General features: G+C 32.2%; 1 protein-coding gene across 1 annotated transcript in view; it reads right to left on the reverse strand.

The window, feature by feature from the left end:
* ec (ubiquitin specific peptidase echinus) overlaps positions 1-18,866 on the reverse strand; it is a 73,573-nt gene that overhangs the window by 48,005 nt on the left and 6,702 nt on the right. Inside the window, exon 2 of the mRNA XM_090106084.1 lies at positions 15,779-15,998. Within this exon, the coding sequence (XP_089962210.1) occupies positions 15,779-15,946 (168 nt within the window). The 5' untranslated portion in view covers positions 15,947-15,998. The remainder of the gene's footprint in view (positions 1-15,778; positions 15,999-18,866) is intronic.

Below are 18,866 nucleotides of genomic sequence, written 5' to 3' on the forward strand. Positions count from 1 at the left end.
GCTGCCATACTTGAAAATTAATTTATTCGTCACGTTTCAAAAATACGACTGTACAATACGTACAATATTTTTTTACAGTATGGGATCATTATATTCTGTTTGTTTGTATACAATTCTACCTAGAAAAAAATATCGCAGATTGCAAACATGGGGCGGATGATTGTAAGACTTAAGCCAAAACGTAAAAAAAAATGAAAAGAATTGGCGATTTGTACCAGTACGGCATTTTTGGAAAGTATATGATGCAACGTGACCATTATTATATTTGCCATACTTTTAATAGAGGGAAAAATTAGTGCCATACTGCTACAAATCGTTCAAACTACGAATAAAATCTTACAATAAGAAAAAAATCTTATACACATTCGCCACCTCCCACAGGTATGGCATTATCACACTTCTATTTATAATCATTCAGGAGTTGTTGAAAAAAAATGTAGGGTGGTACAAATCGTTTGGCGAGAAAAAAAAATTCAAAAATTCGCAGATTTTCCGCGGTATGGCGACCATTTGGAATCGTCCGAAAAGTATGGCATGGCGATTTTAGTAAATGGCTGCACGACGATGGTTACCTGTGCAAAAGTGAGCCCGGTACAAATGGTTGAATTGTTTTTTTTTAAATCAACGCATTCACGTCGGTATGGCGGACTGTAAGTCACATCGTAAAAGTATGGCATGACACTACCGCCTACATCTTTTTTAAGGGCTATCGGTAAATTCTAAAATTTTTGTGTTACAAATCGTTGGACTTTCGCTATTTATCCGACGAGTGTGACTAACGCCCACGCGACTAGTCCACCGGTACCAGCGTTCTGACCATCATTTTTCTTTTTGTCATTGCGTACTAAGACCCCTCTAGACAGCCATCCTGTTACAAATGACCCGAAATTTTGTGTCAGTATCTCCCGGCCTAACATGTGCAATATGTAAATGTGTTGACGTTCCAGCTCTTCTTAATATACCGCGGGTAGAATTGCCAAAACGAGCTTTTCAATTTTACAACCTTTCTTCGATGCTTAATTTTCATATATGTATGTTAATATTATATAGAAAGCAAATCGTACATCCAAATATGAATCAACCTTACACCGTCTTTATTAGATCGTTCTACTTGGCCGTCTTGCATCGATGCGTTTCCCACACCTCGCCAAGATTATCAGATTAAAGTTACGCTATTACAATTCATGCCTCAATATTACGAAGCTAAGGAGAGAAAGAACGTAAGTACAGATTTCAGTGAAGCGAATTTTTTTTTATAACGTGCAATAAACTTACATTATTAGAAGATCTTGTCAAAAAAGTTTGATTTCTTATAGTTAAATACTATTTACATGATAAAAGAGTTATTTTTCATTTTATTAAACAATAAGATAATTTCGTGTAGGTACCCAGCAAAATACAAAGATATACTTAACCATTAAAATAAGCATCGACGACACAAAATAAATGTCCCTTTTCATGGTGAAAAGGGACACTTATTTTGTGGGACACATATTATTACCTACTTAAAAAGCGAAACTTTTCAATCCCAAAGTTGACGTCATTAAAGCTCGTAAAGGGTTTCGTTGAATATTTCACACATTCGCACTTGTGAAATACAGAACCCATAAATGAATAATTTATAGCCATAAAACTAAAGCCATTTGAACTTTTCAAAATTAGGCGTCGTAAAAACGGTGTAGGACGTGTGAGAACAAATAGTCAATAAAGTTTGAAACTTCTAAAATGGATCTTATTGTCTTGTGATAAACATTAAAATCGATTGTTAGAATGGAGGTTAAAGTGCATGTCAATTTATTTTTTATTAACTAACATACAATTTCGTGGTTTTTCGTAGCACCTACGATTATTTCTGAGGACTTATAGATTTTATTCAAATGCCAAAATTATAATATCATTCAAATAAATTATATCTCATTAAGAAAACATATAATAATAAATAATAATAAAAACACTTTATTGTACACACAGGTTGACAGAAGGACAATAAAAATCAGCACAAGAGGTTAAGGTACAGTAGTCGGTCTTATCGCTCATGAGCGATTTCTACCAGACAAATATACATATATTACATAATATGACTTGGTCTACAGGGTAAGATAAAGCTAGCCTACGCGGTTTCCTAATAAAAATTACTTTACTACTAGCCTATTACATATTTCACTTTATTTAATTCTACATTCATTTAAACTTGGTCTGGTGTATTTGTATGAAAAATCGAAAAGACCAAAAAAACAATAACGCAACAAAAACCATCTCCACTTCAATTTTCACACATGACACAACTATCGGATTATAAACACTTGTATTTAAAAATGCACTAAAGAGACCATAGACTATATAGAGCAATATTCTAAACGGTAACAAAGCCTTCAACACTTCGTTATATAAAAGTTACCGTGCATTTCATGTAACAATGGGGTTTTTTCTCAAGTTAGTCACAGTCTCAAATCCTTTGAGGTCAGGATGGGTGACTCATCATCACGGGTCATGCACTCGGTTACAATTCACTGGCCACTCTATGGTCTGTGGTCTATTTAGAACGTTTAGTGCGATTTTGAACGTCACTTTTGTGTTATGCAACATTTACTTCTTGTTTTCATTAAATCAGACAAACAAGTGCACTCATTACTCTAATATTGTGAAGAAAACAACAAGGATTGCCGTGTAAATTCCATTAGATTATTTTACATTTAGATTAAGTACATATTTTGATAACTATTAAAACTATTTTGTCCTGTTACATACATATATCTAATGACTATTCTTTATATAGAACAAAACTAAAAAATGCTACAAATGTAATCAGTTTATATTCTTCCTAACAACATTAGACTCTACATTTTTTAAATATATATAAAGTATTCGCTTTGAAATTCTATCTATGGTGAGTAAATACTATTATTATAGAAACAAACACGCTAGCAAATACATGTTTCTTCAATAATGTCCAACTTCCCATAATTTAAAATATTTTAATGTACAAATAATATGACCGTTATTAAATTTTAGGCGCTGCATTCGTGTGAACGGTGAGGAAGTAGGAATGTTGAAAATTATTTGGACCTCTTATAAGCTTGATTTTAAAAGTGTTATAGAAACCAAACTAAATATTAGAGGGAGAGAGATAATTAGGTATATACAATAAACGATAATAAAAATAAAAGCGAATCGGTTTAAGGATTATAATACGTTCAAAATATAATATATTAATCAGGTTCAATACAATTTTTTTTAATATTTCTTGCATTCGATAAATAGTAAAAAACTTAGGTATCTATTTAAAAATTTCCTTGAAATTGAAAAGGAAGCCAAAAAATTTCAGGTTTTATAAAATAACGACCAACGAGTAACAAATACCAGGGAGTATATACCCTGCTATTATTTACATATAGCTCTATATATTACTTGTATTGAAATAAGGTTAGCGTACCTAAATCCTATAGTATATGTAAGTATTTTTATACCGTAGCATGTCAGAATGCTAATGAGCTGAAGTCGTGGGGCTTCTCTTAAATAAGCTAGTTCTCTATTCATAAAAGCACTATATCTATTCCATTTCAATCTAACACGAATGTATGTGTGTTTGTTAAACTTTAACGTTTAAACAACTGCAATACCTACATAAATACTATATCCTGAATATATTTGTGTTTATTTTCTCTACCTATATTTGAAGTATTACAACGTGAAGGTTTATTCCCAGAAATATTTCTTTTAAAAACTTTTTTGCCACTTGAAGACATTACCTACTGCTACTGCTAAGCAATTGGTATCTATCATTAATTAACATTCTTTCTTACTATATATTCCTAAAAAAAGATTTAACTTTTATATTATCTATAATCCTACAAAATAACACATGAAAGTAAATGTTTAATAATAATCCTACTATGTATTTAGTAGCGACGATAATAATTCATACTAAAACAATGAATACACCGACCCACTGAACTTGAATACAACTTTAATTACCTTCTGACTGTCCGTGAGAAAGTACACATAATAGTAAAATTAGAAAATTAATACAAATGTCGGAAATGATCCCCTTCCACTGCATAGAGCCATCGAAGTATAAGACATATTTCCCACCCCGAACACACCTGCATACAATAAATTACGAATAAGACATTAATTTGGTGTCGCCCTCACTTAAATTGAATAATGGAATAAAAGTTATAGACCGAATTGATTATCTTGTAACAAGTGGATCATTTTATTTTTATCATATAGTGAAAATAGTATTCTAAGTTACCTAGATTCTAAGATTCTGCTCGTCTTAAACCATACTATGAATGTATTGAGATTTGAGATATGTAACAAATAATCGTAAATCTCAAAAATCATAAACAACAAAATAATGCAACAAAACTGATACGTCAATTGTTTAGAATGAAAATGCAACATAATTGCAAATCTACGAATAAGGTAATTGTACAATTTCATAGTCATACCACCGCTCTAGTGATTACAAATTATTATATGGTAAATAGTAAATACATGTAAAAGGGCGTCTGCTCCCGCGTTCCCACGAGTTCCTTCCGACACCAGCGACCCGTGACGCTACCGTCTAAGACGAAGGCGTACAGAACTGGAGTCTATGTAGATAATTATTATGAAGAAAAGGTGAGATAACATCGTATTTTTTAATTTCCATTTATAGCATTCAATAATTGAAAATAATCCAAAAAGCGCGAGACCCCTAACACAAGGGCTCTATCGCACGTAACCTGGAAACTTTTGGTGTGGGAGGCCAAAGATCCGCTTTGGGTCGTTGCGCCCTTGAAGTAAGAAGTAAGTACTTACCTAGTAAAAAGCGCGAGGTGTCCCTATAGATTAGATATTTAAAACTGAAAGGCGGAATTATCTACTAATCTAATAATATTAAAGTCGAATGTCTTATTTTTCTTAGCCTATGTGGCTAATTATATTTTCCACTTGCAATTAGAAATATTAATAGACTTTCACTATTAACGTCTTAAACCAGTTGCAATATTTAAATTGCACGACTAATTAGGTAAATAATACGTAATATAGAAATTTACATCCTGCCGATTGATGTTTACAAAATTATATCACGATAAACCAAAATAAAATTACTTTGTAGTCATTTAGAGAGACGATAAATTTTTATATAGTATACAAAAAAAACATGAAATTAATGTATTGTCACCGATCTTGTTAAGTGTACAAAGTTTGAATTTAATCTGTCCATTTAAAGTGGGTCAAAATCGAGTCTCATACAAACATCCAAGTAAAGTTTATAAAATCATGTTTAAAATTGAGTCAAGCAAAACAAACGGTAATAAAATACATAATTTCTTGCAATGTCTTTGAAAATAATAATAAGACGTCATGTTCTTACGCATTGCGTGCACCCTTTCTTCTATCTTGAACGAAGAAAATTGTTGCAGTACAAGAACGGATGTTTTCTTCCATTATAATCAATTTATCTACAAATAGCATGCGTGACGGTTAACCGCAAATGAAAATATAAATGATCAAAATTGATTATAAATGAACCTCATGTTTTTTTACTTCTCTAGATAACGAATAAACGTTGTAGCATTTCTCTTCGGTTCATTTCAGCTTGATTTCAGCAATTCATTACAAAAAAATTTTTTATACATTTTACTTTTTATATTTGTATGCAATCTGTAGATATCTTAATTTTAATTAATTGGTAAAGAATTAATATAGCCAGCCATTTTGAAAATATAATTCCTTCGTTTTCATTGATCCAAGTAAAATAACTTTATTCTAGAAACCACATTTTCAGAACGAAGAAATCACACGAACCAGAAGGCAGAAGATCCGCAAATTGTCAAGATGATGTAATATATGTTTGTACATATAAATATAGCAGTGCAATGAAGAATGCGACGATAATGTTTTGTGTCATAAATATTTATCGTATGTTTCTCAGAAAAACAGGAATCGGTGTCGGAAATAGCGATCGCTTCGGCCCGGGCACACGACGCTATGTGAACGGATAAAAAGTGGGCATTTCATTGCGATTTTCATACTCGTTGATGGTACTTCCCTTGTTAACAAATACCTAATCTTTGTAGGCAATTTGTAAAACTTATTTTGAAGTAAATTTTAATCCCACAAAGGTGGTTTAATGGTTAACTTTTAAGGGCGAAATGATAAGTTTCTGTCATTTTCACCGAAATTTAATTTTTCTATATATTAAAAATAATTTATCTAGGTCTCCCTATAGACTATTTTTGATTGTAAGTGTAAATTCTAAAAGCGTAAAATGTATTATCAGTTCCAACAAAAATGAATTCGTTATTTCAAACGTTTCCACTGAAACCACTTTTCCAAACAAACAGTTATACCTACCTAATAGTATAACAGTTTATTTAGTTACTTCAAAGTTTGCTAACATGAACATCAATTCTAGTTAGCTATTGGGTACCTAATTAGTTATTTAGCGTTAGGCATTAGGGCTAGGCACGTTTCATTCTGCAAGTGGCTGTCCCGTCTCCGTGGAGCCGTAAGTTGTTTGTATTCAAGTGTGTTTGTTAGATGCATCACAGTGAAGCAAAGCTTCATAGATTACAGATACCTACAATATATTAGCACAGATATTATAATAATATACTAGTGGCTTAAACGTATAGTAGTGCCGATAGTTTGTTTTAAGTATTTTGGCTAAGCCGGCTTCACTCGAATTTTTGCATAATTTTATTAATACATATTAAAATTGTAGAGCAGCGCCCTGTAGCATGTTTTAGCCATGGAAATTAATTTTAAAAATGTTGTGTACCATTACTTATGATATACCTAACTCTATGTATATTGCTACAATTATAGGAATGTTTATGAGGGTTAGTATATACGTTGTGAATATTTAATAACATAATCATGTGCATTTGATACTGCGTGTCTATCTACATAGCTTCTCAGTGCCAATAGGGATTACAATGATACTCACATTGTTTGTTTGATCACAATACTAAGTACTACTACAATTACTTTTCTAGGTGTTGTACGAATTTGCTTTAGCAGCCCCGAATAACTAGTACAGAAAACCAATAAAATATAGATGAAAGTAAATGGCCATTTTCATCTACGTGTAGCCATAAAAGATTATTCTTTAACTTTTTATTCCCTTAAAATGAAATTAAACGTAATCCAATCTCTCCACAAATATTATTTACATTATAATGGTGTTGGACCAAACAATGCTATCTGAGATTGACTGAGAGGCTCGTCACAAAAGGTTTAACCCAGACGACTTCTGAGGTTGAACGAAACACATCAATCTTTAAAACATCTTGATAGTTTTCATCAAAATAAGTGCTTCATTCATCACGGATAAAATATTGTAAGAAATATATTGTTTCTTTTCTAATACTCTTATATTTTAACTGATAAAATATTAGATATTAAAAAATTGTATTTCAGGCATTATGTTTTGTGAGATGAATCCCAATAATTAATTAAAAATTATTGACGTATGCCGTATATGAGTAATCGAGAGATGGATAAATATTAAAAAAGTGCGGTAGAGCCGTAAATTGATTGTTATTAAAATGTAAGTAAAAATGAAATGTATCTCCACCAACATCTGAATAAATAATCATTTTGAAGAAAAGCTCCAAGAAATAGGTATCATGAAAATCCATTTAATATTGATTTCCACACGTTTTATATTACAAAAAATGATATCCAAAAATTGATTATATATCCTATAAGCTCACATATCGTTGCTTAAAGCTAAAGTAAACCCGTACGTGACTTCGTTACTGAATAGTAAAAACTTATGTAATCACACGTGCACCTGTTCAAAGAGAATTGTTTAGACGCCATTTCAGGATTATATTCCCATTCCTTTCACTCTTACGAACATTGTGGAAGTGCGAAAGAACAGCCAATACAGGTTCTGTCGACTTAAGATTTGATGTTTTTACTATCTTGATGCCTGCAATTTGTAGTTTCATGTATGAGGCTATAACCATCTTTTATAGAAGACACTGTTGTACTTTCACAACTCTTTTCTTTTCTTTGATGTGCTAATAATGCATTATCCCTAACTTTGTTGCACACCATGTGCCTATAAAAGTATTTTGCCACACTACATTTAAGTACATATGTGTTTATATTTGAATTGTAGAACAGGTGCCTGAATAAAAAAAAATATTTATCACAAAATTCATGTCGCATTTTATATATTACTAGCGGTCCGCCCCGGCTTCGCCCGTGGTACCTACATATGAAAAATAGATGTTGGCCGATTCTCAGACTTACCCGATATGCACAGAAAATTTCATGAGAATCGGTCCACCCGTTTCGGAGGAGTATGCAGACTAACATTGTGACACGAGAATTTTATATATAAGATGTACATATAAGCATGCCAAATGACCTATTTTTGTAACCTGCATGCTGCATTCAAACCATGAACCAAGATAATAATGTTGAAACACCTAGGGATAAACGACGTCCCGCGTCTTTCCATCAAGTAACAAGAGCGATAGAGATAAGCCTTATCAGAGTTAATTATGAAAGTGATCCCTATTTAATCTTGCAACGGAAGTTCAATGCACCGGAGACTAATTTAATGAAATCTCGAGTGCACTGTGCACGTCGAATTTTTAATCAGCCATCGAAAATTGATTGGATGCAGTCCATAGGACGAGGTAACTCATACTGGTGTATACTAATTACGCATATATGAACAAAATATTTAACTAAAAATACTATTTAATGACTTTTTATATTTTAGTTTAAGTTTGTTTTAGCTCTTTTATCGCATTTGCATGGATTTTCTAAATTTTTATAACAAATTCAAAATCAAAACCAACCTTTATTAAACACACGCTACTAATTCAATGTTGGTAGTAGTGTACCAGAATTTCAATTATAACATTCAAATAAAATCCAAACAGAATAATAACAAAAACACAATCGAGTACTTCAAATTAGACTAGTAATTGATACGCCCATCGCGTGATACATTTTATTTTGAACCTTTTATGGGAACGCAAATCCCATTAACAACAAACAATTTGACATGAGATGAAGGTTATCAAATTCACAGGCTCGTTACTGTGAATATTAATATCTGGTTATAATGAACATTCGATGTTTCGACACCGTGGCATCATTTGAGAGGCATAACAAATACCTGAATGCTGAATCTTCGATGATATTTAAATTGCGATTTTCATCAACAGTGCAATGTAATGATATAAAATTACACATATATATAAGTAGGTACTTACATATCTCTATGGAAGAATAAGAGATAATAGATAGTGACTGTAAGTGTTGTTGTCTACTTTGGCCAAGTTAGAATCGTGTGTCTTTTCAATATGCCGCAGGCGATTATAAAATTATATGTATTTAAAGTGACTCTATAATTAACTCTAATCATCAGTCTAAAGCAAAAATTTTATTTCGATTTAACCATACACACAAAGCACTCTATCTAGAGTACCTACCTACTAAAAATTTAACACTCCACAGATTAAAAAAGTGCAATCTAAATACTCATTCTTCATATCCAAGAATTTCTATAAAAACCTACATAAATTGCCTCTCATAATACGCGTACACGTTGACAACAATCTATCAAATGATGTAACGTAATCATGTGGAACTATAGCTTATTTTTCCCATCTTTTCTCGCATTCTGTGCTCGTGCCGTTCACACTTTTTATTACTATCACGCGTTCAGGGCAAATTTAACGGATTCAGGCCGTACGATCCTAGAATATGTATCTAGAGTAAAAATATTTCATGCTTACAAACTATAGCGGATTACGCGTAGGGCATTGGAGATTGAAGAAATATTGTAATATAGAATTTACATTTTTACACGCTGAATACCATAAAATTCCTGATAAGCTTTGGTGGATAGTAGAAAAATAAAAAAATGTTGTGTGGTTTTATGAAACCACGGTAAAAGTGAAACTGTTCGAACGGTTCCGAACACTGCTTTGTGTAGCGCATGTCGCGTGACGGTCGGCTGCCGAGTAGGTATACCTACTCGGCAGCCGCGATACACGCGACATGCGCTACACAGACCAAAAAGTTTGAGACGATGTAATAAAAGTTTCACTTTAACAAATTATTGTAGGACTCCAAATAGCTCCTAACCATGATATCTGTCTACTAAAGATGGTACTAAATATATTAGATGAAATCCTACATATCCCAGATATCGTTATTTTAAACTTTGAACAGAGTCTCAAAAAAACTTTAAACTTATTGAATATTTTTTTACACGAGATATATAAATAAACCTTTAATTTTCACATTTAAATGGTTGGTACACGTTTTAAAATGTAAAAGCTAATTACGCTCCAAAACTTCTTCCAAACGGCTTTTGATATTTTTTAGAGGAGCACAAACTTGTCCGTCATTATGGCGGGGTCCAAACGGGCCATAATTTTTTGTGTTGTCTCACATTGTAATTACGTCCATGTAAATTGGAACGTACTCGCCTCACCCATGTTGGAATGTAAATGTATATGCGTGTTATTATTTTAAAGTATTGGGATGTGTACTGGTAAGATTTAACGAGGTTGGGATGGAGTGTTAATGCTTTTGGTGATTATTTTGTTATTCTCGATGTAGTTAGAGTGTATTGCGTATTCGAGTTTAAGAACATTTATCGTTATCTAAGAATTTTTTTTTGAAAACACATGAAAAAGTCAAAGTAGGATTTGGATTAACCTAAAAATTGTCTGTATACAAAACATTTTTTGTGTTAAATAGATAGTTTTATACAGTTAGCTGTTAGAGATTAAAAATTTATTACGAATTTAAGACGCAATTTATTATTAAATTATTATTAATTAATTAATTAATAATAATAATTATTAAAAAAATTTAAATTTAATTTAATTTTTTCAATTTATTATTAATTTATTATTTATTATTAAACTAGATATTTTAAATAGTCGTCATTATTCCTTCGCTTCCCAAAATATAAAAATTTTATACGAAACAATTGTTCCTTGTAGATCAAATAAAATAAATGACCTTTGTATCTTGCGAAAAAACGCGACGTGACACTTCATGTCTAATTTCATCACGTATTATTTCGTGTTCATTTTATCTCGAATGTAGGTTGTGAGAGTAAAAGTTTCATTCTTTGTTATACAGAATTACTAGGTTATCAAAAGCTTAGAATTTAGATCATATAAAATATAAGTGAGACAAATAAAAGTACCTACTTGTAAATATGCAAGAATTACGGCATACGCAGTGCAATTAAAGTAACGACAACCATATTATTTAATTATATACTTAATGTTGTATGATATGCTTAAAATTAAGTCCAGTTTTGCGAAGTAGCGGTCAGAAGTTTAATTTACTAAAGATAGTTTCAGGCCTACGTTAAAAAATCAAATAAGGCTTTATGGCCAATTTGTTAATAAATTAACTGTCACACCTAATCTAATAAAGAGAGGCACTTAATTACTTCGTTTTTATCGAGACTAGTTTCTTCCTACTGTCAAAACAAAAAACAGGTTACCATTATTGGTCCAGGAGTCACGTCATCGGCCGACCCTAACTTGGTGTCATCATTGAGTCTACATCAATATATGCTCTATTATGAGAGCGATAGAGATAAATTTAGAATGTGTAAAGGCTTCTAGTAAATGAGTGCTTACCGTTACTATATATGAATGTCACCACACGTATTGTTTAGCTTGAGTGACCACTGCGGTGTTTACTTATCACTTAGAGATATGGTCAAATATAAAGGACAGTACGTGAACTCTACATTACTGTCGTCTGGTACGTGTCTTTTGCTTTCAAACATATTTTTATTTAAATGAGTGTACTTAATACCTAGGATACGTGCCAATATACCTAGGATAGGTGCAAACATATTGTTAAATGTTCAATCGAAAATGTAACTAAGTAAAATTTTATGAGTTATTTGGATAAGATTGCTAGTAAAAACAAATATCCGTGTTTAACTTAACGTATAAGACGAAGCGAAACATATTTATTTTAAACATTAATATCTACATTCACATATATCTAAAGAACACTAAAATAAATTGCGAGTTGAAACACTAAAAATGACCTATGAGAAAACTTCTCACAAGAAAATTATTCAAATACTCAATTGTATGACCGTAAAATTAAACCAGCTTCATTTTAGCAATATGATTAACTCAATTCGAGCATAATGCTGACTCCGTTAGGTTTAGATTGACCGTTGCAAAAATAGCCGGGTCACTTCCCCATGCAAGGTAATCTAATGACTTATCTTTACAGACATGTTGCTTGTAATAATTCTTGTATGAAGATTATTATAGGCAATTATTTTGTATTCGTATCGTATGAACTGAGAGAAATATTGTATTTGTTATAATAAATACGTATTTTCATAAAAAGAAAAATACGAAATAAAAACTCGTAGCTATATAAATCCGATAAATAAATCAAAATAACAATAAACTTCCAAATCAAGCTATAATTTCTACCATACAAATAAAGCTTGATTAAAATTATTCATCGTCATATTTTATAATATTTTAATCTTCTTGAATAATTCTATGTAATACCAAGATTAACGTCTCTCATTTGTTATCCGATTAACGTCTAAGCCCTTTACAAAGTCTCGTCGAAAGGTATCAAATGATATTACGTTTTTACTTTATTGGAATTCTTGTTCAATGAAATATATTGTTGCCGCTATTACTAAATGTGGTAGCTCGTTATTTGTTGGTATATATAATTTATTGCTTGTCACATTTTTATAGAAAAATCTATTCGCAGTAGTATTTCGCAGTTATCGGTCAATTAGGGAAAGCTGGCATGTTCACAGTACTCACACTTATGCAATTTCACTTACAGTATGTTCAAAAATAAATGCGACTCTTAGTTTCATTTTAGACTTGAATTGTAAAATGGGTGCGTTGTAGATATATATATATGCAAATATAATTACTTATGAAAGCTCTCATAATTGACCTGTAAAATTATAATTTAAAAGTAAATCAATTGATGAAGTTAATTATTTATTCTAATAATAATCAATTGGATAAAAGTATTAATAATCATTCAATTATCAAATAATAATTAAATTCCTGACTTTGGTCGAGTAAAGATATCTAAGAAATATTATATTTGTAGTAAGTACGTAATACCTACCAATACGCGCTAACAAATATGTGTTACATGTTTATTGTATAATTTTCACACTATTGGTTTTAAACTCAAACTCAAACATTTATACAATTAGACTTCTTCTAGAAGCACTTTTGAATCGTCATAACAGTTTAACAGTTTTAACATTTACCACCAATTCAGAAAGCAGTATCTATAGAGAAGAAGAAGAACCTATTTAATCATAATCGTAATCTTTTACTTCACTGTAACTTTCATCGCTCGAAGAACTCGATGTTTCGTTGTCGGAATTTCTTAATGTTATTATAAATGAGTCAGTGTAATTATCTACTTTTGGTTCTAATTGAATATATTTTTCCTCATGTTCTCGCGTCTTTCTCCAAACGTCACTAAACATATCCAGACTAATAGCATTTGCTTCCTTTCTAAATAATTCTTCCACAGTTTTCAAGTTAAAGTTCACATTTTGTGATGCTACTTTCCCTTTAATTATGCCCCATAGTAACTCTATTGGGTTGAGTTCTGGATGGTATGGTGGAAGGCGCAATACACTATGTCCATGATCTTTGAGGATTGCATCAAGTAGGTAAAAATTGTGTATAGTTTGGCTTATTTTTTTTTAATAATGTGATAACTCTGATTATTAATTAGTAATTTGATTTTTGAAAAAAAAAAATGCCGATTTTAGTCAAAATTTATATTTTTCTAACAAGATCCTTATCATCCAAATTTCCACCTTGGTGAGAAAAATTGACATTTCTAATGAAAATGAACAAAAAATTAAATGATTTTATTAAATACTGTAAAATAGTCTATAATTCTTCCATTTACTGTATCACAAAATTCTTCATAGATTTTTAGATATTCGTACTACACCAATTACATCACCCTGTATTTATAAACAATTGCAAAATATGACACATACATAGGCCGGGAGATACTGACACAAAATTTCGGGTCATTTGTAACAGAATGGCGGTTCTACAGAGGTCTTATTACGCAATGACTAAAAGAAAAATGATGGTCAGAACTCAGAACGCTGGTACCGGCGGACTAGTCACGTGGGCGTTAGTCGAACTCGTCGGATAAATAGCGAAAGTCAAACGATTTGTAACACAAAAATTTTAGAATTCACCGATAGCCCATAAAAAAGATGTAGGCGGTAGTGTCATGCCATACTTTTCCGGTGTAACTTACAGCCCCCATACCGACGCGATGCGTTGATTAAAAAAAAAACAATTCAAACATTTGTACCAGGCTAACTTTTGCACAGGTAATCATCATCGTGCAGACATTTACGAAAATCGCCATGCCATACTTTTCGGACGATTCCAAATGGCCACCATACCGCCGAAAATCTGCAAAAAAAAATTTTTTTTCGCCAAACAATTTGTACCAGTATTGCATTTGGATTTTTGGAGAGTATTTGATAAAATGTGACCATTATTATATTGGCCATACTTCTAGTAGGGGGAAAAAGTGCTGCTATACTTGAAAATTAATTTATTCGTCACGTTTCAAAAATACGACTGTACAATACGTAAAATAATTTTTTACAGTATGGGATCATTATATTCTGTTTGTTTGTATACAATTCTACCTAGAAAAAAATATCGCAGATTGCAAACATGGGGCGGATGATTGTAAGACTTAAGCCAAGACGTAAAAAAAAATGAAAAGAATTGGCGATTTGTACCAGTACGGCATTTTTGGAAAGTATATGATGCAACGTGACCATTATTATATTTGCCATACTTTTAATAGAGGGAAAAATTAGTGCCATACTGCTTCAAATCATTCAAACTACGAATAAAATCTTACAATAAGAAAAAAATCTTATACACATTCGCCACCTCCCACAGGTATGGCATTATCACACTTCTATTTATAATCATTCAGGAGTTGTTGAAAAAAAAAAATGTAGGGTGGTACAAATCGTTTGGCGAGAAAAAAAAATTCAAAAATTTGCAGATTTTCCGCGGTATGGCGACCATTTGGAATCGTCCGAAAAGTATGGCATGGCGATTTTAGTAAATGGCTGCACGACGATGGTTACCTGTGCAAAAGTGAGCCCAGTACAAATGGTTGAATTGTTTTTTTTAAATCAACGCACTCACGTCGGTATGGCGGACTGTAAGTCACATCGTAACTGTATGGCATGACACTACCGCCTACATCTTTTTTAAGGGCTATCGGTAAATTCTAAAATTTTTGTGTTACAAATCGTTGGACTTTCGCTATTTATCCGACGAGTTTGACTAACGCCCACGCGACTAGTCCGCCGGTACCAGCGTTCTGACCATCATTTTTCTTTTTGTCATTGCGTACTAAGACCCCTCTAGACCGCCATCCTGTTACAAATGACCCGAAATTTTGTGTCAGTATCTCCCGGCCTAACGTGTGCAATGTGTAAATGTGTTGACGTTCCAGCTCTTCTTAATATACCGTTACTATAGGCACATATTGTGAAAAAATTCTTTATCAATAGCATAATACAAAAATTATTTCACCTTGCTCTGAGCATTTAACCACTGGAACAAAAATACATTGGTTCTTAAATAAAAATAAATAAATACACATACTGCAATGCTATAGAAGTATAGACGGAATTAATTAAAAATGTCGCCTTTATGAAGTTTTTAAACATGCTACAATAAAAATGAGAGCTTACCTGTACAGCACTATTTAAGAAACAGTTATTCTGCCCAGGAGCATTCCAAAGACCCTTCGTAGTGTGGAAGATTCCAGAATCTCGGGAACTTTCTCTGGAGTGTTGAGGGCGAATTTCCCCATCATGATGATACAGGTCGTGCGATGCCGTCGCCATAGTGGTTGCCATAGTAACGCACTATCCCGCCATTTTTAAATGTCGAATGTTTTGTCACTAGAACCTGAAACAAAAGAAAATTTGGCATAATAGATAAGCATTATTATCTTATATTATAGAGGTTAATAAAATACAGAACTTCGAATACATAAATTAAAATAAGATAACAATAAAGTTCTAATTTATGCAAAAGAAGGCAACAGAAAACCTGATCGAAAGTTCTGAATATATTCTATTTATATCATCGAGATATATGTACTACTAGAGAGGTTATTCCATACAAAAACATTGCGCGCGGCCGATGTGGTGGGGTACGTGTGGAACGAGCGAGGCGTGGCTTCAAGTTCAAAGATTAAGCAATGCGTGCAGATGCGACACATTGTGCAATCTGTTTACTCGGTACTATCTAGTGGTACTGATACTAGGGAATTAATAAAAAGAGGATTTTATATTAAACTATGTATTTTAATTTCCTTTAAATAATATCAATTTAGTAAGCTTTTGTCGTTTTGTGTAGTAATCAATAGTTTTATCAGTTTTTGCTTCATGATGTAATCGAATTTTGGAGTATTGGTTTATGCCCTAACTAAATGGATACGATGATTCAATGTTGATGGCGTTTACGTATAAGAAACTCACATTTTGAAAAATCTCACGTGAGATTCGAGGATGGGGGAGGGGCTTGAATAAAATCTCACGACATCTCACCAGGGGGGGAGGGAGGGGCAGAAAATTAAAAAAAACACCTCACGTAATTTATGGACGCCCCCTTACTCGATCACAATTTTTGTAACGAATGTGAAAGACGAAACAATAAATACGCAAAGTGGCTTTTACTATAAACGGAACTACATTTAAAAATATACTTTATTTATTGAGTTATAAGGTTGCTTCCATTCTGTTTATTTACATTCTCAAAAACATCAATCGCCGCAGAGGCGGCTTGCGACAAAGGCGGCTTGTGTCAAAGGCCTCGGCGATATCATTTAAGAACATAATATACTTTAGGCAAACTTGTAATAAGATCTATTTTACTTTCTTATTAGTCCATTTGACAAGGATATTGGGTAAGATACCTATTGGAATAATTTTATTATTATGTATGTAGTATGTACTTATTAAATCCGCGAATAAAAAAAAATTTAGTCGCGAATATAGAAATTGGGTCGCATTTTTTTAATCCGCGAATAGTGAAAACGCGAATAAAGGAAGCGCGATTAAGGAACTTTTACTGTATTAGTTTCTGTGAATGTTGTGTTTATTTGTAATTGTTGTGCATAATAATTTATAAATCCTATTGAAACAACTGCCTTTTTTTAATAAATAAAAATAGGCAAATAAATAAAATAACCTTCCGTTTTACTTTGCGTAGTCGGGTAAAAGTATAAATATTTAGGTACTACACCACGGTAATCTTTCCTAGTATATATTGTATATACATAGTTAAAAAATCCAGTTACATTTTTTTAACAGACTCATCGATAGTGTCACGTCTGTGCTGTTAGTCTATGAAAAATGGCGCGAAACGCAGAACGCGTGGTGATTTTTCGCAAAATGATAACAATATTAGTAAAATGCATGACTTACTCATAATAAGGAAACTTACTGGTGAAAAGTCACTCCTCGGGCTTTGTTTGTATTATGGGAACTGTTAAAACAATATCTTAGCACACACGAAGGCATTTTGAACAGAGCAATAATACGTGTTGACGCGGCAAGCGGGGGGCACAGTCCGGCACAGACTAAAGAGACTTGTGATTCTTACCTCTAGCTCGTGTTAAAGAGAGTGTAGTAGCGATCGCCTCTCTAGTGTACATATATCTCGATGATTTATATGGAGACTTTTTGTATGATGATAGACTTTAAATCCTAATGATAATTTTTAAAAGTCAATTCATTCCTATAAATTAAGAGTAGGTAGCGATATGTAGCTGCAATATTTATATATGTAACAGTGTCAACTGCCAAGTAAAAGTTTAAACAATGGATTCTTGTCTCACGTTCATACACATTAGTTTTGTGAAATAAGTCAGTATTACTTAGTAATTATTTCACAAACGATATATTTTAGTTTAACATAACATTGCCAAAGCGCTATTCATTGTTCAATTCTAAACAAACAAATTATTGCTTCAGAATAAAACTATTGGTTTTGACTGTCAATTGTTTACCGAGGTTGACTATGTTTTGAAAATCAGAAGCAGTCAATATTTTTTTACATTGTGAATTTGGGTGGAAATGCTACTTCAGCGGTTATCTCATCATATTTTTATATCAATTTATTAAAAAAAATCATGAATTTTACAAAGTAGGAGATTATAATTTTAATTAATTATCTTTAAATGTAGGTACATACTAGCTACTAGGTACCATTATAGTATGAACTACTACTGCCACAGATAATATAATATTATAGCTACTGCTTTTCTTATACTGTGCGTGGTGGAAGCTGCATTAAAGCGTAATTTAAAGAATAAAAATAACATAATACGTAGACATAAAAAAGCGACGTCACCACAGTAATATCATAAGAATGTACACAGTACACGGAAGGACTGAGGACAGTAGCCAGCGATTAGCCTGCGTCCCTTAACGACATAATGAGTAGGCTTGAGATCAACATTCCTCGTGGGATTTCATACGTTAATCACTGCTGTTCATTATGAATGGTTGAGACGGTTTGGTAAGAATAATTATTGTAGAGATAACAGTACTTAAATAAGGGAATAAGTAATAGGAACAATTAAAGAGCGAAATGATTTGCATGTAGGTCTCGGTATTGGTTATTTTTAATTATCGACTAATTTGTTGTACCAAGTTTTCTTCGCCCATTATTACCTATTATACTTAAAGTGCTGCAACTAAATTTTTTATGTTGTTGTCAAAGACCTCATGAAGACCCTTCAATTTTGTGGTGAATTAGTATATGTAC

This window comes from Colias eurytheme, chromosome 10 (genome assembly GCF_061535395.1).
Source record: "Colias eurytheme isolate Ceu_HAF_F1 chromosome 10, ilColEury1 Martin Lab GWU primary, whole genome shotgun sequence".
NCBI lineage: Eukaryota > Metazoa > Arthropoda > Insecta > Lepidoptera > Pieridae > Colias > Colias eurytheme.